Source organism: Nyctibius grandis, chromosome 2 (assembly GCF_013368605.1).
Source record: "Nyctibius grandis isolate bNycGra1 chromosome 2, bNycGra1.pri, whole genome shotgun sequence".
Lineage (NCBI taxonomy): Eukaryota > Metazoa > Chordata > Aves > Nyctibiiformes > Nyctibiidae > Nyctibius > Nyctibius grandis.
Genome location: NC_090659.1, coordinates 106,895,772 through 106,911,591, shown reverse-complemented (window position 1 = coordinate 106,911,591; position 15,820 = coordinate 106,895,772). Strand labels below are relative to the sequence as shown.

General features: G+C 40.4%; 1 protein-coding gene across 1 annotated transcript; it reads right to left on the bottom strand.

The window, feature by feature from the left end:
- Window positions 1–1,533: 1,533 nt before the first annotated feature.
- Window positions 1,534–15,799, bottom strand: SKA3 (spindle and kinetochore associated complex subunit 3). Its single transcript, XM_068395542.1, has 9 exons — window positions 15,697–15,799; window positions 14,599–14,663; window positions 13,550–13,715; window positions 7,422–7,845; window positions 4,180–4,280; window positions 3,173–3,360; window positions 2,758–2,970; window positions 2,449–2,567; window positions 1,534–1,567 (listed from the first exon to the last, which is right to left on the bottom strand). Exons 1-9 carry the CDS (start codon window positions 15,797–15,799, stop codon window positions 1,534–1,536), a joined length of 1,413 nt encoding a protein of 470 aa, XP_068251643.1.
- Window positions 15,800–15,820: the final 21 nt, after the last annotated feature.

Here is a 15,820-nt window from a genome sequence, read left to right as displayed (position 1 = left end):
ATGATTAGTTTTCCAAGCAGCCACCAGGCATCTGAGAATTTATCTAGTATTCAAAAGTGTTGATCAAGCTCAAAGACTGACACATAATAATACATACATATTTTGAAATAGAAGCTAGCATAGAAAAATGACAGTGTGCTCCAGCCAGAACTAGTAGAAAATCAGCTTCTCCAGTTATTTTGATGTACATATCCTGGAGAATGACTGGAATAGCAGGAAAAGGCTCCTTTACTTGCTAGGTTTTAGCCAGGGTAAGTCCATCTAAGCAACTGGAGAAATACTTCCAACATCTCCAAAGGTTTGCATATCCCGAGGACTTTAAAAAAAAAACGTGGAGCTGTGTTCAGCAAGTTCAGAAAACATACACTTCTCCCCATCTGCTGGGACAGTCTCTCCCTTCTCATGTGTTGCACACCTGCCCTCATATAAATGACAGAATTTTAGTCATTAATGGGAAGACTACATACAGTGGTAAGAGCAGTCCTGGAGTCAGTCAGAGGAATAGCTGACACTGGAAATGGCAAACTGTCTTCAAACAAGGATATGTAGTTGGGGTCGCTTGTGGACAAAAGTGGAAAAAATGTGGAAAAAAATCCCAATTACTACGACTACCAGATACCAGAAAAGTGCCCAATGGCTCTGAGAACTTAAGTTTGGTCAGCTGTTACAGGGATAGATGTACATGTTTAAAAGTGACAGCACCACTGACAGAACGCACATGGCAGCAGCGCAGGAGAGTAAGCAGTCACCTACATGCCTGCCAGCAAATCTTTCCAGCAGCTAAGATTTATAAGCAGTACCAATTGCACAATATATTTTCAAATAATTCATATTCAAGCCAGAGCCACCTTTTGGGGCTACAGAGGTTAGACTGTCAAAAGAAAAACAGATGTATAGCACCTAATACGATGTCCGTGTAAGAAAACTATAATAAGAAGCAGCAGCATAATACCTGTCCATCAGATAGCTAGACTAACAGCATAGAAGTGCTTTAAACAGTAAAGCAGGAGTTACTCTTCACGTAAAAAAAGACTTCTTTCTGTTGAACATACCAGATACTGTTGAAGTACTACACTTCAAACTCAGCCGTGGAAAGATGTACAGTGTCACCAGAATGGCCAGAGATTACCACTTTCCGGGGCAATATACTGGACTTTCCCTTTATTGCAACCAAACTACATTTCTCTATGGCCTACTGCCAACGCAAGCATACACAACAAACACAAGAATCGGGTGAAACAACTGCAGTACTACCTCATACTGTGAGTGACCATGACCCCAGTCCTCTTTGAAGCATATATATATATATTTAAAAACCCTTAATGTATTTTGCCAATAATTTCAATAAAAAATTAAGCACAAGTTGTTAGTTAAAACAAGTTTATCCACATCAAACTTTCTCCATTAAAAAAGCTTTTCCTTTGTATGGCTCTTTCCTCCCACCAGTATTTTCTTTTGCTTTTTGAGCTCGTTATGATTCAGTGACAAGATCCATGAATGTGGAACAGTCTCAGCATGGTCTTCAACTTGATTTCAGACATTTGGCTTGAAAAATCCAGGATATCCTCTGCAAATATATCCAGAAGAGCTCATGAACTTACTATCGCAATCATATTTTGAATGAGCAGAAGATGCAAACATGGAAAACTTTTTTTTAAATTATCTTGACAAGAAAAAAAGAAGGGTCAGCTAAAGTAAGAGCTTTGCTCTATTTGATTACTCAAATGGATTCCAACTCCAAGTATATTGAGATACTTTTATCAGTCTCATTCTGGGTGGTTGTGATTATTATCTGACTCCACACATGTTCCTTGTACCTCTTACCTAAATAATCTGTACTGACCCCAAGTTTACCAGATAATCAACAAGTGTAATACACATTACACTGAATCAGGAATATCTACGCTTGATCAAGTTGTCACAAAAACTTCTTTCTATTCAAATCGATTGAGTTCTTTTTAAAGCTATTATTCCATTGTTCAAAGATTACTCATACTTATTGTAGACTAATTTAATCTCACATATTGTTCATCAGGTGGCTTTGCATTTTAAAGAACTCAGTCTTTTCCAAAACGACCATGAAATGTGTCATGTTACTTACATGGTTTTCTCCAATTCCTTAGTTTTCTTGCCTAAATTTACTCAGAACGCATTCACTGGTGCTTTGATTGCCATGAAGCAAAATATACAGTAAAACCCAATAAAACTCTACCTTCATTTTTTTTTTTTAAGTTGGGAGGGTTCAAACACAGGATCAGTTATAATATTTGTTCTTAACAATAAAGGCAGTCAGATACCATGCCAAAGAACAGTTATTTAGTCACAGCAACAAGAGCTATTTTGGTAGCTGAAGAGCAAGCAGCTGCATGAATTTCTAAATGCATTAAAGCATCTTTGTAGCTCCTCCAAATTAAATTACTTAACCAAATTTGTAAAATTTAATCATACCTGTTCTCTTTGTTGCAGTAATCACTGAAATCACTTTCATATCTCATAGTATTTCCTGCCTTGGTCTCCATTTCCTTGGCTTTAGAAGAGTCTTCTTTATGATTATATTTGGACAGAATCTACAGGAAACATTAAAAGGGAATAAAAAGAATTATCTAAGAACTCAAAACAGGATTACAGTTTATAAATTTTTAATAAGTAGCAGAGAACTCTTTGTTTTTGAAGAACAAAATTTGATAGAACTAAGCCCTTTTAATTTTACTATTTTGATATTAAAACTATTTAGGGAAAAAAAGTTTATTAGCTAACCTGTAGAACATCATCTGGTATCCTTGTTATTTCTGGAGGTGGTGGAGTATTGAGTAACTGGTCATAGTGCTTTATTTTGGGAGGAGAAGGGTCTCCAAAATGTTTAAGATACTCATCAGAGCTCACAGAAAAAGGAATGCTATCTTCTATGTATTGTTTATCTGTTGCATCGTTCTTTGTCACCGACTCAATCTTTTCCCCCTGCTTTACCTGCTGCAAAAGAGGTATTAAATGCCTTCAGTTAATTTACTCATCTTAGGTAAAGTATTTAATAAATGTTTTTACAAAATTACCATTAGAAAGATCTTCTACAATGACATAAGAAAGAAGTAGTATTGGAAAAGAATCCCAAATCGACATTTGAAAAAATGCTTACGGTAAAAAGTGTGTGAAAATGTACATAATTGCTGTTTACTACCTTAGCTTCTGTTTTTAGCCATCTTGTTTCAAAATTGGGAAACTGTGGTGTTTCTGTATGACTGGGAAGAGGCAGTCCATTTGTCTCTGGTGTCTTCAATAATACTGTGCTATTTGTTCTGGAAGGGATTTTCACTTTAGGAGTACAGAACACAAGTACCATAGGAGAAGCCATCCAGTCAGGTGCTGAAATTAAGGGGTGGGGAATAAGAATAGAAATATACACACACACATATACATAAATATTATCAGTTCCAGTGCCCCAGAACACATATACATAAATATTATCAGTTCCAGTGCCCCAGAGTTTAGTTTTCCAAGTCTATTTGCTTTTCATAGATCTGCATATTCTAAAACACCTGTATCATTCTAGCTGATATTTTTAGTATGAAGAACCATCCAAATTATAGAATTCCATAAAAGCAGCAAATACAAAAAAAAAAGTGATAAATCTAGCCCCACTACTGAATAACTGAAAAAGCCCAACTTAAATCAACACTGCGTTAGCTTCTCATTTATTCAGTTGTCACTGTTTGTCTCAAGATCTTCACACATTTTCAGGAGAACATCTTGCATCTCCTCTCAAAGAAGTTTTAGCACTGCTCTTGAAAGATCTAAGTTACTGTCCCGTTAGCCTCTTTCAAAGCAGTTTCTTTCCTATCTTTAAACAGATCTAACGGGTATTCTCAGGAAAAAAAAAAGGCTAAGTTGGTAAAATATAATTTTCATTTCAAATAAGGATAAGTTGCAGTTACAAAATGATGGATCCCTCTGCATAATTCTAGATGGATATGAGTAGAAGAATGAGCAAAGATTTATACTGAAGTAAGAAACTTTCCCATAGAAGCCACCAACATTTTCTAAACTCATACAATGACTGGGCCTGAATTAACTATATGTGACAAGAAACACAGTTTAAAAGTTTACCATATGTTTACAATGTATTTAGACATGCATTAGATAAAAAATGCATATGTATATTTATTTCACGTTTTTTTAACTTACCATTCTCAGCTATCACTTTTGGTTTTGGCCCAGGAGTAACCATGATTTCCCTGGGTGTCATTTCTGGTACATTCACTTCATGATCACCTTTTTTAACCAACCTGAAAACCAAACCCCTCAATTAGCTCTCAAGTAGTATGAAGAAATCACAATTAAAGGAATATTGTCAACCTGATCACTTTTCTAGTATTTGTTCATCAATATGCACATCAAAAATTCATTTCCTCAAAGGTGATTTTTTCATTGCTTTTTCATCTATGATTCTACTGCAGCAATTTGTAGCATGAAAATGTTCAGTCCATTCACAAATTATCAAATGCACTGAGATTTCAATCCAAGGCATTTAAAAACCCAAAATGAAACAAACAAAAAAAAGGTGTCCAGGGTAGCATCAACTTCCTTTGTCCCAGATGACAAATAGATGTCCCAGATAACAATTCTATGTTAGGGGTACAGTCTATTTTATTTTGAATTGCCTGTTGCCTACAAAATGCTAAACAACAAGAGGAAATCTTTTTGGCTCTTAACCTACTAACATTATTGTGAACATTAAAAGATTTTTAATTCAATTTTTAAGTTTGAATAAGATTATGCGAATCACTAGCTGACTTCAGAGTGAAAAGCCATTTAATATCAATTCCACAAAACTAGAAACTGAAATTTTAAAAATTATTTTTTCATATCCAAGATATTCTAGTGGGTAAAGGGTATAGGCAGTTAAGAGACAATACCAGACAAAAAGTGGAAGCTTACCTAAATGCTACACAGAAGTGTGTCTATAAGAAAATGATTTTAAATATTTATCTTAACTATGAGAATCAGATCTAGAGCTTCTCTACAAAAAGCCTAAGCTTAAAAAAAAAAAAAAAATCAATTTGAGGCAGTATATTTTACTTAGATGAACACATCTCAAATTTTGAGTAAAAAAAAGCAATTTTTCAAGTCAGTTTTGCCATGGAAGTATTATAGATACCCAAAACCATATGATTTTTAGTTTTTACAATGGAAAAGAACAAGTATAATGATAAACACTTTTGTTCAGACACTTTCCTTTTTTTTTTTTCTTTCCTAATTACTTTTGGTTTCAGTTTTGTAGTAGGTGCACCGAAGTATATTGTTCTTTTCACCTGCTTCAAAACCGAAAACCTGAAAAACAAAGTTGGAGGAGTTGAGGTTTACTATTTTTAAGAACTTTGAGATGAATTTGTGAAGTGGTTTTCACCTAATGCACAGCTGCTAGACAGATTTCACCTAGGTACAAGACCTGGCTGGCACAAGCAAGGGATATGAAAGGGCAGGGCTGTCTCCCAGAAAGTCAGAATTATTACCCATCTTTGTACCTGGAAACTACAAGTATAAGGCTACTTCATTTGTACTAGTGGTTTGTTTTGATTATCTGATACTCAGGGAAGAGATTCTGCCCATTAGCCAGTGAAAAAATATCTCTCTTTTATTAATATTTTTTTAAAATTTGCTGGCTTAGTGTTCTGCCCATTTAACATGCTGAGCCTTCTCACTCAGAGGTGAGATTAGTGCTTTTTTGAGGTAACAAGCTGTTTAATCGTTTCAACCTTTCTGATCAAACTGCAAGCTAACTCTAACTTAATGATACAAAATAAACAAAACAAAAAGCTAAAAGACAATTAAACAACATTTTAACTCTAATGACTTAATGTCATGACCTCTCACATATGCCACTAATTCTGAATCCATATGCAGCTTTAACTTTAGTCACAATTAGTGTGTGTCCATCTGTTTTGGTCATTAATAATGATGATGTGTTAAAGAGCAATCATGCTGTAATTAATTCTATACAGAATTTTAATATTATCATTAGGGGCACATAAGACTGCTAGTGTGATTTTTTTTTTTTGGTATTATATATAAGTATCACTAGTGGACTGTCTAATCGTTTCACTAGAAGCCACAGAAATAAAATCTACATTTGTGGATGTATACACTTATAAATTACAGCCATAATTAAAGCCAAAGATCAGATTTAAAACAATTCTCATTAAATAGGAAAAGCAGTATGAAACCACAGAAAGTTATAGATAGCAAAAGAACTTAAATTGTGCGATAAGCTGAAATTATTTTCAAAATATTATTTGAGAGGGAATGATTTTTGAATTAGTATCTTTCAGGATTCAGTAACAGTTTTCCTTTTATTACAGTTCAAATACTATAAAGCTTTATAGACATTATAGTATTTACATAACTATGCAAAAGGAGACATCCCAAAGCTATTTTAAAAGAAAATGTATCTTTTCACTTTCACTTTTCCCCCCAGTAATTTTAAAATCAAAAAAACCCTCAAAATTTAACCATTGCAGTAAACTGGATCTTTGGGGGACACAGTCACTTAAGCTGGCGTGGTTCTGAAGAACTTCACACCCGTGCCTATATTGCAAATATCAGGGATTTAAAAAAAAAAAAGCTGAATTATTTCCACTACTTATTTTGAATATGGTTCTAGTTTTTTGAACAATTTCTCTAAATAACAAATATTTAGCTGCAGAACAGCGAGTTTCTTTTAAATACTGTCAGCTTTAAAAATTGAATGTGTTGCTAATACTAACTGTAAAAACATGATCTAACTACCTTCGCATTACCTTAGAAGTATAGAAAAATACTTCTGTTGCTAAGGTGTTCCACACCTCACTGCTGCAAATTGTTTTCTTTCATTTTAATTAGAACAGTGAAAATCTGGAGATGTCTTTTCAAAAGAAGACTGGAGCAAAAAGAGCTAACTTTGTAAGGTGGGGCTGGATAACATAAGAGAGAATACCCTGTTTCTGCAGTGAGGCATTTTACTGAATGCGCTGTTTTTTCTGGGTCTATACTCCTAAAGTTTTTGAAACTTTTAAATTGGTTGTGTAATATTTACTGTAGACAACACGTCCTCAAATCCAAATCCAAGGTTAAAGGAAAGCAAAAGATCACAGATATACTGTGCACTTTCCCTTTGTAAATAGACTGTGTATGGAAGACTTATCATGGTGCAGTCAAGGGAAGGACTATATCAGAGATGTGTTTCTTGGCAGCATTTGGCGCTGCAAAGGGTACATGAAAAGACATGTAGAAAGTTGAATAAAGACACAGGAATAACCAGCTGGTAGATAATAACATATCACCTGCTTGAAGAAAAAGGGAAGGGCAACAGCAGCAAGACATTAGTACAGCAAGAAGAAACTACAGAAAATTCAGTAGAAAACCAATCTGAACTCAAGTAATTTACTCACTTCTTGCTTGTCTGAGCAGTTTTACGAATAAGTGACATCGTATAATCTTCATTCATACACATGGTATGTTCACTAATGCCAAAGTGTTCAAGTTTCGGTGTTACACACTCATAATCGTCCATCTTCAGCATACATTTTGGTGTTTTAGGCAAAGAACAGGGGGTCTGTGTTATCAGAGGAGTCCTGTTCTTTGAATTTTCTTGATGTGCATTTCTTGCATGTTGTCCTTTCACTGCACTCCAAGGCCTGGAGAAAGCATATTGTGAAAGACCAAAATCAGAAAGCTGGGGGTTACGCAGTGGGTCTTTGGGCACCCGTGGCTTCTCAGTAGAAGCAGGAAGATGAGGTACATCATCTGCTTTTTCTTCATCAGATTTATTCTGGACAGACGCCGTCGAATCACTGTTAACTTCTTCTCCCTCCTCTTCTGTTTGAGAAAAGTAATTAAAAAAAATATACGTCAGAAATTTCTGTTTTAAGAGTTCATAAAACAAATTGAGAATTCCCCCCGATATTCAAAATTTTTTATTTATTATTGTAAAAAATAGATTTCCTCTTTCATTTTAAAGCATTGAACCTGAAGCTACATCAGATATCAAAAGCTCATACCAAGAAGATATATTTATAGTATAGGTCACACATTTACTGAATTTCACTCTATTGGTAAATATAATTTCTAGGAAAAATGAAATTGAAAGATTTTTACACAAGTGCATTTTTAATAGAATTCACCTCCCTGCATGGAGCAGGCAGGAAGTGCTAATCTTAAATATATTTATTTATTTTTATTTAGAGCAAGAGTGGAAATTCACTAAAAATGTACAACAGAAATAACAATGAAAAAAAAATTTGTATAGAACAGCAAATGTTTTTGGGGAAAGAGCAAAGGCTGCACACAGTACTAGAATGGTCATTCTTCAGACAAACAGTATTGAAGAAAGGTTACGAAGCAGCAACTAAAAACTCATGGAAGAGAGTCGCTTTTTAGATAATACGAGTCCACTGCAGAAATAAGCGAGCATGTAATTTGTACATTTCTGTAGTTAGATAAACTGAAACATCCCAAAATATTTGTGAATTTCTGCATGATGCGAGAAGCAAGGGGAAAAAAAAAAGCTATTTAAAATAATATGGTAGAGGCATTAAAAATACCTTTTTATGTGAATTGGTATTATGTATTCAGATCCACTTAGCTTAAAAATACATCTCAAAAATTAACTTTGTAGCTGTTTGGAGTCTTCTTTAAAGGAGAGAGAGGATAGGAAGGAAGGTACTATAAAATCAGAACCTTCGGCCATATCTTTGTAAAACAGCTGTAGTAGCTGAACTCAGAGGTGAATATGGTCCATGACCACAATTTTGTTTTGTGTAATGACTGGATAATGTTCAGGGGAAGGTTAAGGTATGCCTTGCCAAAGGCTTCTTGATGATTGATTGAGCCCTTGATACCAAAAGGGGTGTGTGTAGTACTGAAAATCGCAGTATTTTGAACTCATTTAGCATATCTGGATTTTTCACACAGGTGCATGTGCACTTTCTGACTGGATTAAGGATCTCCCCCGCTCCAATCATCAAGCTACTACTGCTTCATAGATTGCCATGTGTCTTCTAATCCCTGTAGGTGCATCTGTTGTCCCATTTGTGCTACGGAGCACATTATTTTAAGATTTTCTCTATGGGTGATTTAAGTTAATAGATTCATCGCATATGAGGCGCTGGAGCCTGAGCATCTTCCTGAGCGTCAGGAAGACATGAATCTAGGTGAAAGACCTTCTAAGGGGCTATGTAAACAGAAGCAACCAAGTAGGAGGGTTGCAACCAGCTCCAAAAAGGAGAAAAGAAGAGTAATTGTTATAGGTGACTCCCTGCTAAGGGGAACAGAGGGCCGCATATGCAGGCCAGACCCAGCTCACAGGGAAGTCTGCTGCCTCCCTGGGGCAGTAAGGGATGTTGCCAGGAGGCTTCCTGAACTGGTGAGGCCCTCTGACTACTACCCACTACTAGTATTCCAGGTGCGTGGGGATGAGATTGAAGGCAGAAGTCCCAGGGTAATCAAAAGGGACTTCAGGGCCCTGAGGCGTTTGGTGAAGGGGGTAGGTATGCAGGTGATATACTCTTCAATTCCTTCAGTGTTAGATGAAAATAGGGAAAGGGCTATGAAAATACAACAGATTAATACGTGGCTAAGAGACTGGTGCCGTAGGTGGGATTTTGGGTTCTTTGACCACGGGGTGGCTTTCATGGCACCGGGCCTGCTTATGCTGGATGGGAACAGCTGAGTCAGAAGGGGAAAAGGGTTATGGCCCAGAAGTTGGCAGGGCTGATCAAGAAGTCTTTAAACTAGGTTTGATGGGGGAGGGGGATAAGACCAGGGCAACCACAAATGAACCTAGGGGTGACAGGCCTGCGTGGGGGGCAAGACCATTAGCCCAGCTGAAGTGCGTTTACACCAATGCACACAGTATGGGCAACAAACAGGAAGAGCTAGAAGCCACTGTACAGCAGGAAGGTTATGATGTGGTTGCCATCACAGAATCGTGGTGGGATGACTGTCATGACTGGAGTGCTGCTATGGATGGCTATAAGCTCTTTAAGAGGGACAGGCGAAGCAGGAGAGGCGGTGGGGTAGCGCTGTATGTTAGGGAGTGCTTGGACTGTGTCGGAATTGAGGAAGATGATGAGGATGACAAGGTTGAATGTCTATGGGTAAAGATCAGGGGGAAGGTCGGCAGGGCGGACATTACGGTGGGAGTCTGTTATAGACCACCCAACCAGGATGAGCAGGCGGACAAAGCATTTTACAAGTGGCTGTCAGAAGCCGCCTGGTCGCCGGCCCTTGTACTCGTGGGCAACTTCAACTTGCCGGATGTCTGCTGGAAATACAACATGGCAGAGAGGAAGCAATCTAGGAGATTCCTCGAATGTGTGGAGGACAACTTCCTCATGCAAGTGGTAAATGAGCCCACTAGAGGAGGGGCCCTGCTTGACCTGTTGTTTGTGAACAGAGAAGGACTAGTGGGAGATGTGAGGGTCGGTGGCCGTCTTGGGAGTAGCGACCATGAAATGTTAGAGTTTTCGATAGTGGGGGAAGTAAGGAGGGGCAAGAGCAGAACTTCTGCCTTAGATTTCTGCCGGGCAGACTTTAGCCTGTTTAAGAGGTTGGTGGACAGAGTCCCTTGGGAGTCGGTCCTGAAGGGCAAAGGAGTCCAGGAAGGCTGGACGTGCTTTAAAAAGGAATTGCTAAATATTCAGGAGCAGGCTGTCCCGGTGTGTAGGAAGACAAGCCGTCGGGGAAAAAGACCAGTCTGGTTAAACAGAGAACTTAGGCTAGAACTTAAGGAAAAAAAGAGAGCTTATTTGCTCTGGAAGAAGGGTCGGGTAACTTGGGAGGTCTATAGGGATGTTGCCAGGTCGTGTAGGGAGAAGATTAGAAGGGCCAAAGCTCAATTAGAGCTCGATTTGGCTGCTACAGTCAAAGATAACAAAAAAAGTTTCTACAAATACATTAACAGCAAAAGGAGGGTCAAGGAGAGCCTCCACCACTTGCTGAATGAGGAGGGTAGTGTAGTGTCAGGGGATGAGGAAAAGGCAGAGGTGCTCAATGCCTTCTTTGCCTCGGTCTTTAATGTCAAGACTGGTTGTCCTCAGGAGACTCGGCCCCCAGAGCCTGAAGTTAGGGACAGGGGGCTGTGTGAACCCCCCGTAATCCAAGGAGGAGACAGTTAGTGACCTGCTGTGCCAGTTGGACACCCACAAGGCTATGGGCCTGGATGGGATTCACCCCAGAGTAATGAAGGAACTGGCAAATGAACTTGCCAAACCACTCTCGATTATCTACCGGCAGTCCTGGTTAACTGGAGAAGTTCCAGCTGACTGGAAATTAGCAAATACAACCCCCATCTACAAGACGGGTCGGAAGGATGATCCAGGGAACTATAGGCCTGTCAGCCTGACCTCGGTGCCAGGCAAGGTGATGGAACAGATCATCCTTAGTGCCATTACACGGCACATGCAGGACAATTGGGGCATCGGGGCCAGCCAACATGGATTCATGAAAGGCAGGTCCTGCTTGACCAACCTGTTCTCCTTCTATGACAAAGTGACCCGCTTAGTAGATGAGGGCAGGGCTGTGGATGTAGTCTATCTAGACTTCAGTAAGGCATTCGACACTGTCTCCCACAGCATCCTCCTGGACAAACTGGCTGCCCAGGGCTTGGATGGGTGGACTCTTAAATGGGTTAAAACCTGGCTGGATGGCCGAGCCCAGAGAGTGGTGGTGAATGGGGCAAAGTCCAACTGGCGGCCGGTCACTAGCAGTGTTCCCCAGGGCTCAGTTCTGGAGCCGGTGCTGTTCAATATCTTTATAGATGATCTAGACGTAGGGATTGAGTGCACCCTCAGTAAATTTGCAGATGACACCAAGCTGGGTGGCAGTGTCGATCTGCTGGAGGGTAGGAAGGCCCTACAGAGGGATCTGGACAGGTTAGATAGATGGGCCGAGACCAACGGCATGAGGTTCAACAAGAACAAGTGCCGGGTCTTACACTTCAGCCAAAACAACCCCATGCAGCTCTACAGGCTGGGGGAAGAGTGGTTAGAGAGCGGCCCAGAGGAAAGGGACTTGGGGATGCTGATTGACAGCCAGCTAAACATGAGCCAGCAGTGTGCCCAGGTGGCCAAGAAGGCCAATGGCATCCTGGCCTCTATTAGGAAGAGTGTAGCCAGCCGGTCTCGGGAAGTGATCGTCCCTCTGTATTCGGCACTGGTGAGGCCGCATCTTGAGTACTGTGTCCAGTTCTGGGCCCCGCACTTCAAGAAAGATGTTGAGGTGTTGGAGCGAGTCCAGAGGAGGGCGACCAAGCTGGTGAAGGGTCTGGAGGGTCTGACCTATGAGGAACGGCTGAGGGAGTTGGGGTTGTTTAGCCTGGAGAAGGCTCAGAGGTGACCTTATTGCAGTCTACAACTACCTGAAGGGAGGTTCACAGAATCAACCAGGTTGGAAGAGACCTCAGGGATCATCGAGTCCAACCGTTGCCTGACACCACCTTGTCAACTAGACTATGGCACTAGGTGCCATGTCCAGTCTTTTCTTAAACACATCCAGAGATGGTGACTCCACCACCTACCTGGGCAGCCCATTCCAATGTCTAATAACCCTTTCTGAAAAGAATTTCTTCCTAATATCCAACCTGAACCTCCCCTGGTGCAGCCTGAGACTGTGTCCTCTTGTTCTGGTGCTGGTTGTCCGAAGAAGAGACCAACTCCCACTCCACTACAACCTCCCTTCAGGTAGTTGTAGACGGCAATAAGGTCACCTCTGAGCCTCCTCTTCTCCAGGCTAAACAACCCCCAGCTCCCTCAGCCGTTCCTCGTAGGTCAGACCCTCCAGACCCTTCACCAGCTTGGTCGCCCTCCTCTGGACTCGCTCCAACACCTTAACATCTTTCTTGAAGGTTGTAGTGAAGTGGGAGTCAGCCTCTTCTCCCAGGCAACTAGTGATAGGACAAGAGGACATGGCCTCAAGCTTCACCAGGGGAGGTTCAGGTTGGACATTAGGAAGAATTTCTTCTCAGAAAGGGTTATTAGACATTGGAATGGGCTGCCCAGGGAGGTGGTGGAGTCACCATCTCTGGATGTGTTTAAGAAAAGACTGGACATGGCACTTAGTGCCATGGTCTAGTTGACATGGTGGTGTCAGGGCAATGGTTGGACTCGATGATCCCAAAGGTCTCTTCCAACCTGACTGATCCTGTGATTCTGTGTGAACAAGAATTAATTTAGATGCATCTGCAATAGTTTCCCACGCATGAGAAGCTGAAGCAGCATAATTCTCTGGGTTATCAAAACAAGTTTGCTAACATGTTTTCAGAATATAACTATTGGTGGAGAAAAAAACCCCATGCACTAACTTAGAAGCATGCCAGGAGATCTAACTCTAAGGTTTTGTACTTTGGTTTATTCTTATGGCACCAATCACAACAGAATCTTTTACTCTCTGGATATTATTATAAAGTACATAAGACAGATGTACTTGATCTCTTAATTAATAGAAATATACACGTAGCTAAAGAGAAACATTTTAGAAAATTACATTTGTTTTCACATACTGTATTGCCAAGAAATATTACCTGTAGCGTCTTTGACATGTGTTTTGTAGCCATATTTCTGGAACAGCTCTCTTATTTTTCCAAGATCTGCTGCATTTCCTTGCATCAATATTTCACTTGCCTTCATAAAGTTATGAATTGCTTGTTTTTCAGAGCAAGTCTTACCAAGATTGGCATTAACATCTTCCTTTGGGGGCAGAGGGAAACGTAGAAATATTGGTTTTCAAATCAGCATATGGTAGTTGTTTACACATTAAATGTTTTGTGAATAAGCATTGAACTTCAATTCAGATAAGGATAAGCAGCAAATTTAGGTCTTACCTATATCTGAAAACTAGGTTACAAAATATCAGGAATGTATAGGGCACTAGTGTAGAAAAACCTTCTAAAAGTTAAACTAAGATGACAGCTCACAGTATGATAACTACTTACTGGTAACCTCTCAAAAATATATGCTTTTACTCCCTAAAAATGAGATAACAGCAATTAGTGTGGACTTTCACTCCCTATGTACAAAGAATTCGTGCAGAGCAGATGGTAAACCTCAAGTTTATATCCTAGTTAACTTCTCAATTATTTCTACACTTGCTTAGTTCTATAGCCCATTTTTCCTACTTCTATTTAAGAAATAAAGAACATTCTTCACAAGTTTAACCAAATAGCTGAAGGTACTGAAACTTCTGTGAAGATTTGCTTTATTCTAAGCACTAGTCGTTGAACACAAACAAGCATACCTCTTCTCTAGGGAGCTGCTGCTCCTGAATCCTTCTCCCCTATACCTACGCCCTGGCACAGCTACAACTTCCCTGTTACCTTTGCCCCCCGCTGATCTGAGCGACAACAGCAACTGCAAACTAATAAACACTGCTAAATCTACTATAAGTCACCCAAGAGTTTTTGGGCACTACCCCGACATCCACAGCCATTCGGAGGACTTCGAGGTAAATGAATAAATATAAGGGTCAGAACTGCTGACTAACAAAGTTGTATTGTGGCTTAATGATCAAAAAAGAACCATAAGTTTATGGAACACCCCCATTTTTCAAGAAGGAAGCGAGTTAAGATGTTACCTTCAGAGTCCTGATTTCACAATGGAGGTCATGTAAGACTCTCATTGGAGATTCATCTTCATAGTCTTTGATATGCATGGTCACGTAAAAGGGTTTGGAAAGAAAAAAGGGGTATTAGTTTTTTAGCGTGCAAGTACATTCTACATCAGAATGTAATCTGATGATCGTTAGAGATGTTGAAGTCATATGTTAGAGAAAGAGAGTGAAGATGGAGAAAACCAAAGAGAAACTAGTTCATATTGTGTACCTTGCACAGCATGAGACTGCAATTTGCACAGTACATTAAACTACACAGAGAAACTTGTGCAGGCTTCCATTTTACTGTTGCAGCTAATAGTGTAAAAATTAACATATAGCAGATGTTGGTATAATAGGTAGGTCCCTGGGCTTCAAAGATTATTTATGCTAAATTCTTATCCTTAAAGAGCTTGAACTTGAAATAAATAAAAATCGAAAAAAGTGATATAGACACCACTGAAAATCATACCTCAACACCTACTATATGACAAGACATAGGACAGAGTTAAATCCAATTAGAAGCTTGAGCTATCTCTGCAGAGAGAGAACAAGCCCTGCAAATACGTTTTCCTGTCTCAATCCATGAAAAGGAGTAAAAGCAAGAATGTGGTTCCCATTTCACTCTGTTTTTCCCGGTGATAAAAGCTCGCCTACGCACCCACAAAGGAGCTCAGAGAGAATGGTAACAGGGGGAGCCCAAATAATACCCTGCCGAGCTACTCCCAGGCTCGTGCCCGGAGCCACAGCCCACCAAAGGCCCATCTCCACATGCCCAGAGGAACACAGGGGCACAATGGCAGGCGGGAACCCCAATGGAGGATTCCTGAGAAACAACCGCGGCCCTCACCCGCCGCGGGCTATCCCAGCAGAGCAGTCAGCCCCAACGTCCAGGTGTGACACCCATCACCACGAGTCATCGGGAGCAACTCTCCAGATCACCTCTCGGACTCAGGGTCTTGCTGCCGTGGAGTGGGACGGTGGGACGGACACGCAAGCCGGAGCCGGGCTGCGGCCCGACGAGCGGGAGAGGCCCCGGCGGACTCGGCCGCCCCGGGAAGACGAGGCGAAGCCTGAGCTTACCCGTGTCCTCTCTGCATAGGGCCCGCTCCAGCTGCCTCGCCTCCTTCTCCAGCGTGAGGGCGAGGGCGCGCAGCTTACCGAAGAAGTCCCTCGACAAGTCCATCGCCGGCGGGGAAGGGAAGTG

Excerpts from the sequence above, each read along its gene's own strand:
- SKA3 (XM_068395542.1), bottom strand. The coding sequence starts at position 15,799 with ATGGACTTGTCGAGGGACTTCTTCGGTAAGCTGCGCGCCCTCGCCCTC. Across the intron at positions 3,361-4,179 it reads AAAAGTGATAGCTGAGAATG|CACCTGACTGGATGGCTTCT; the intron begins GTAAGTTAAAAA and ends CCTTAATTTCAG. Across the intron at positions 2,971-3,172 it reads TAAAAACAGAAGCTAAGGTA|CAGGTAAAGCAGGGGGAAAA; the intron begins GTAAACAGCAAT and ends CCTCTTTTGCAG.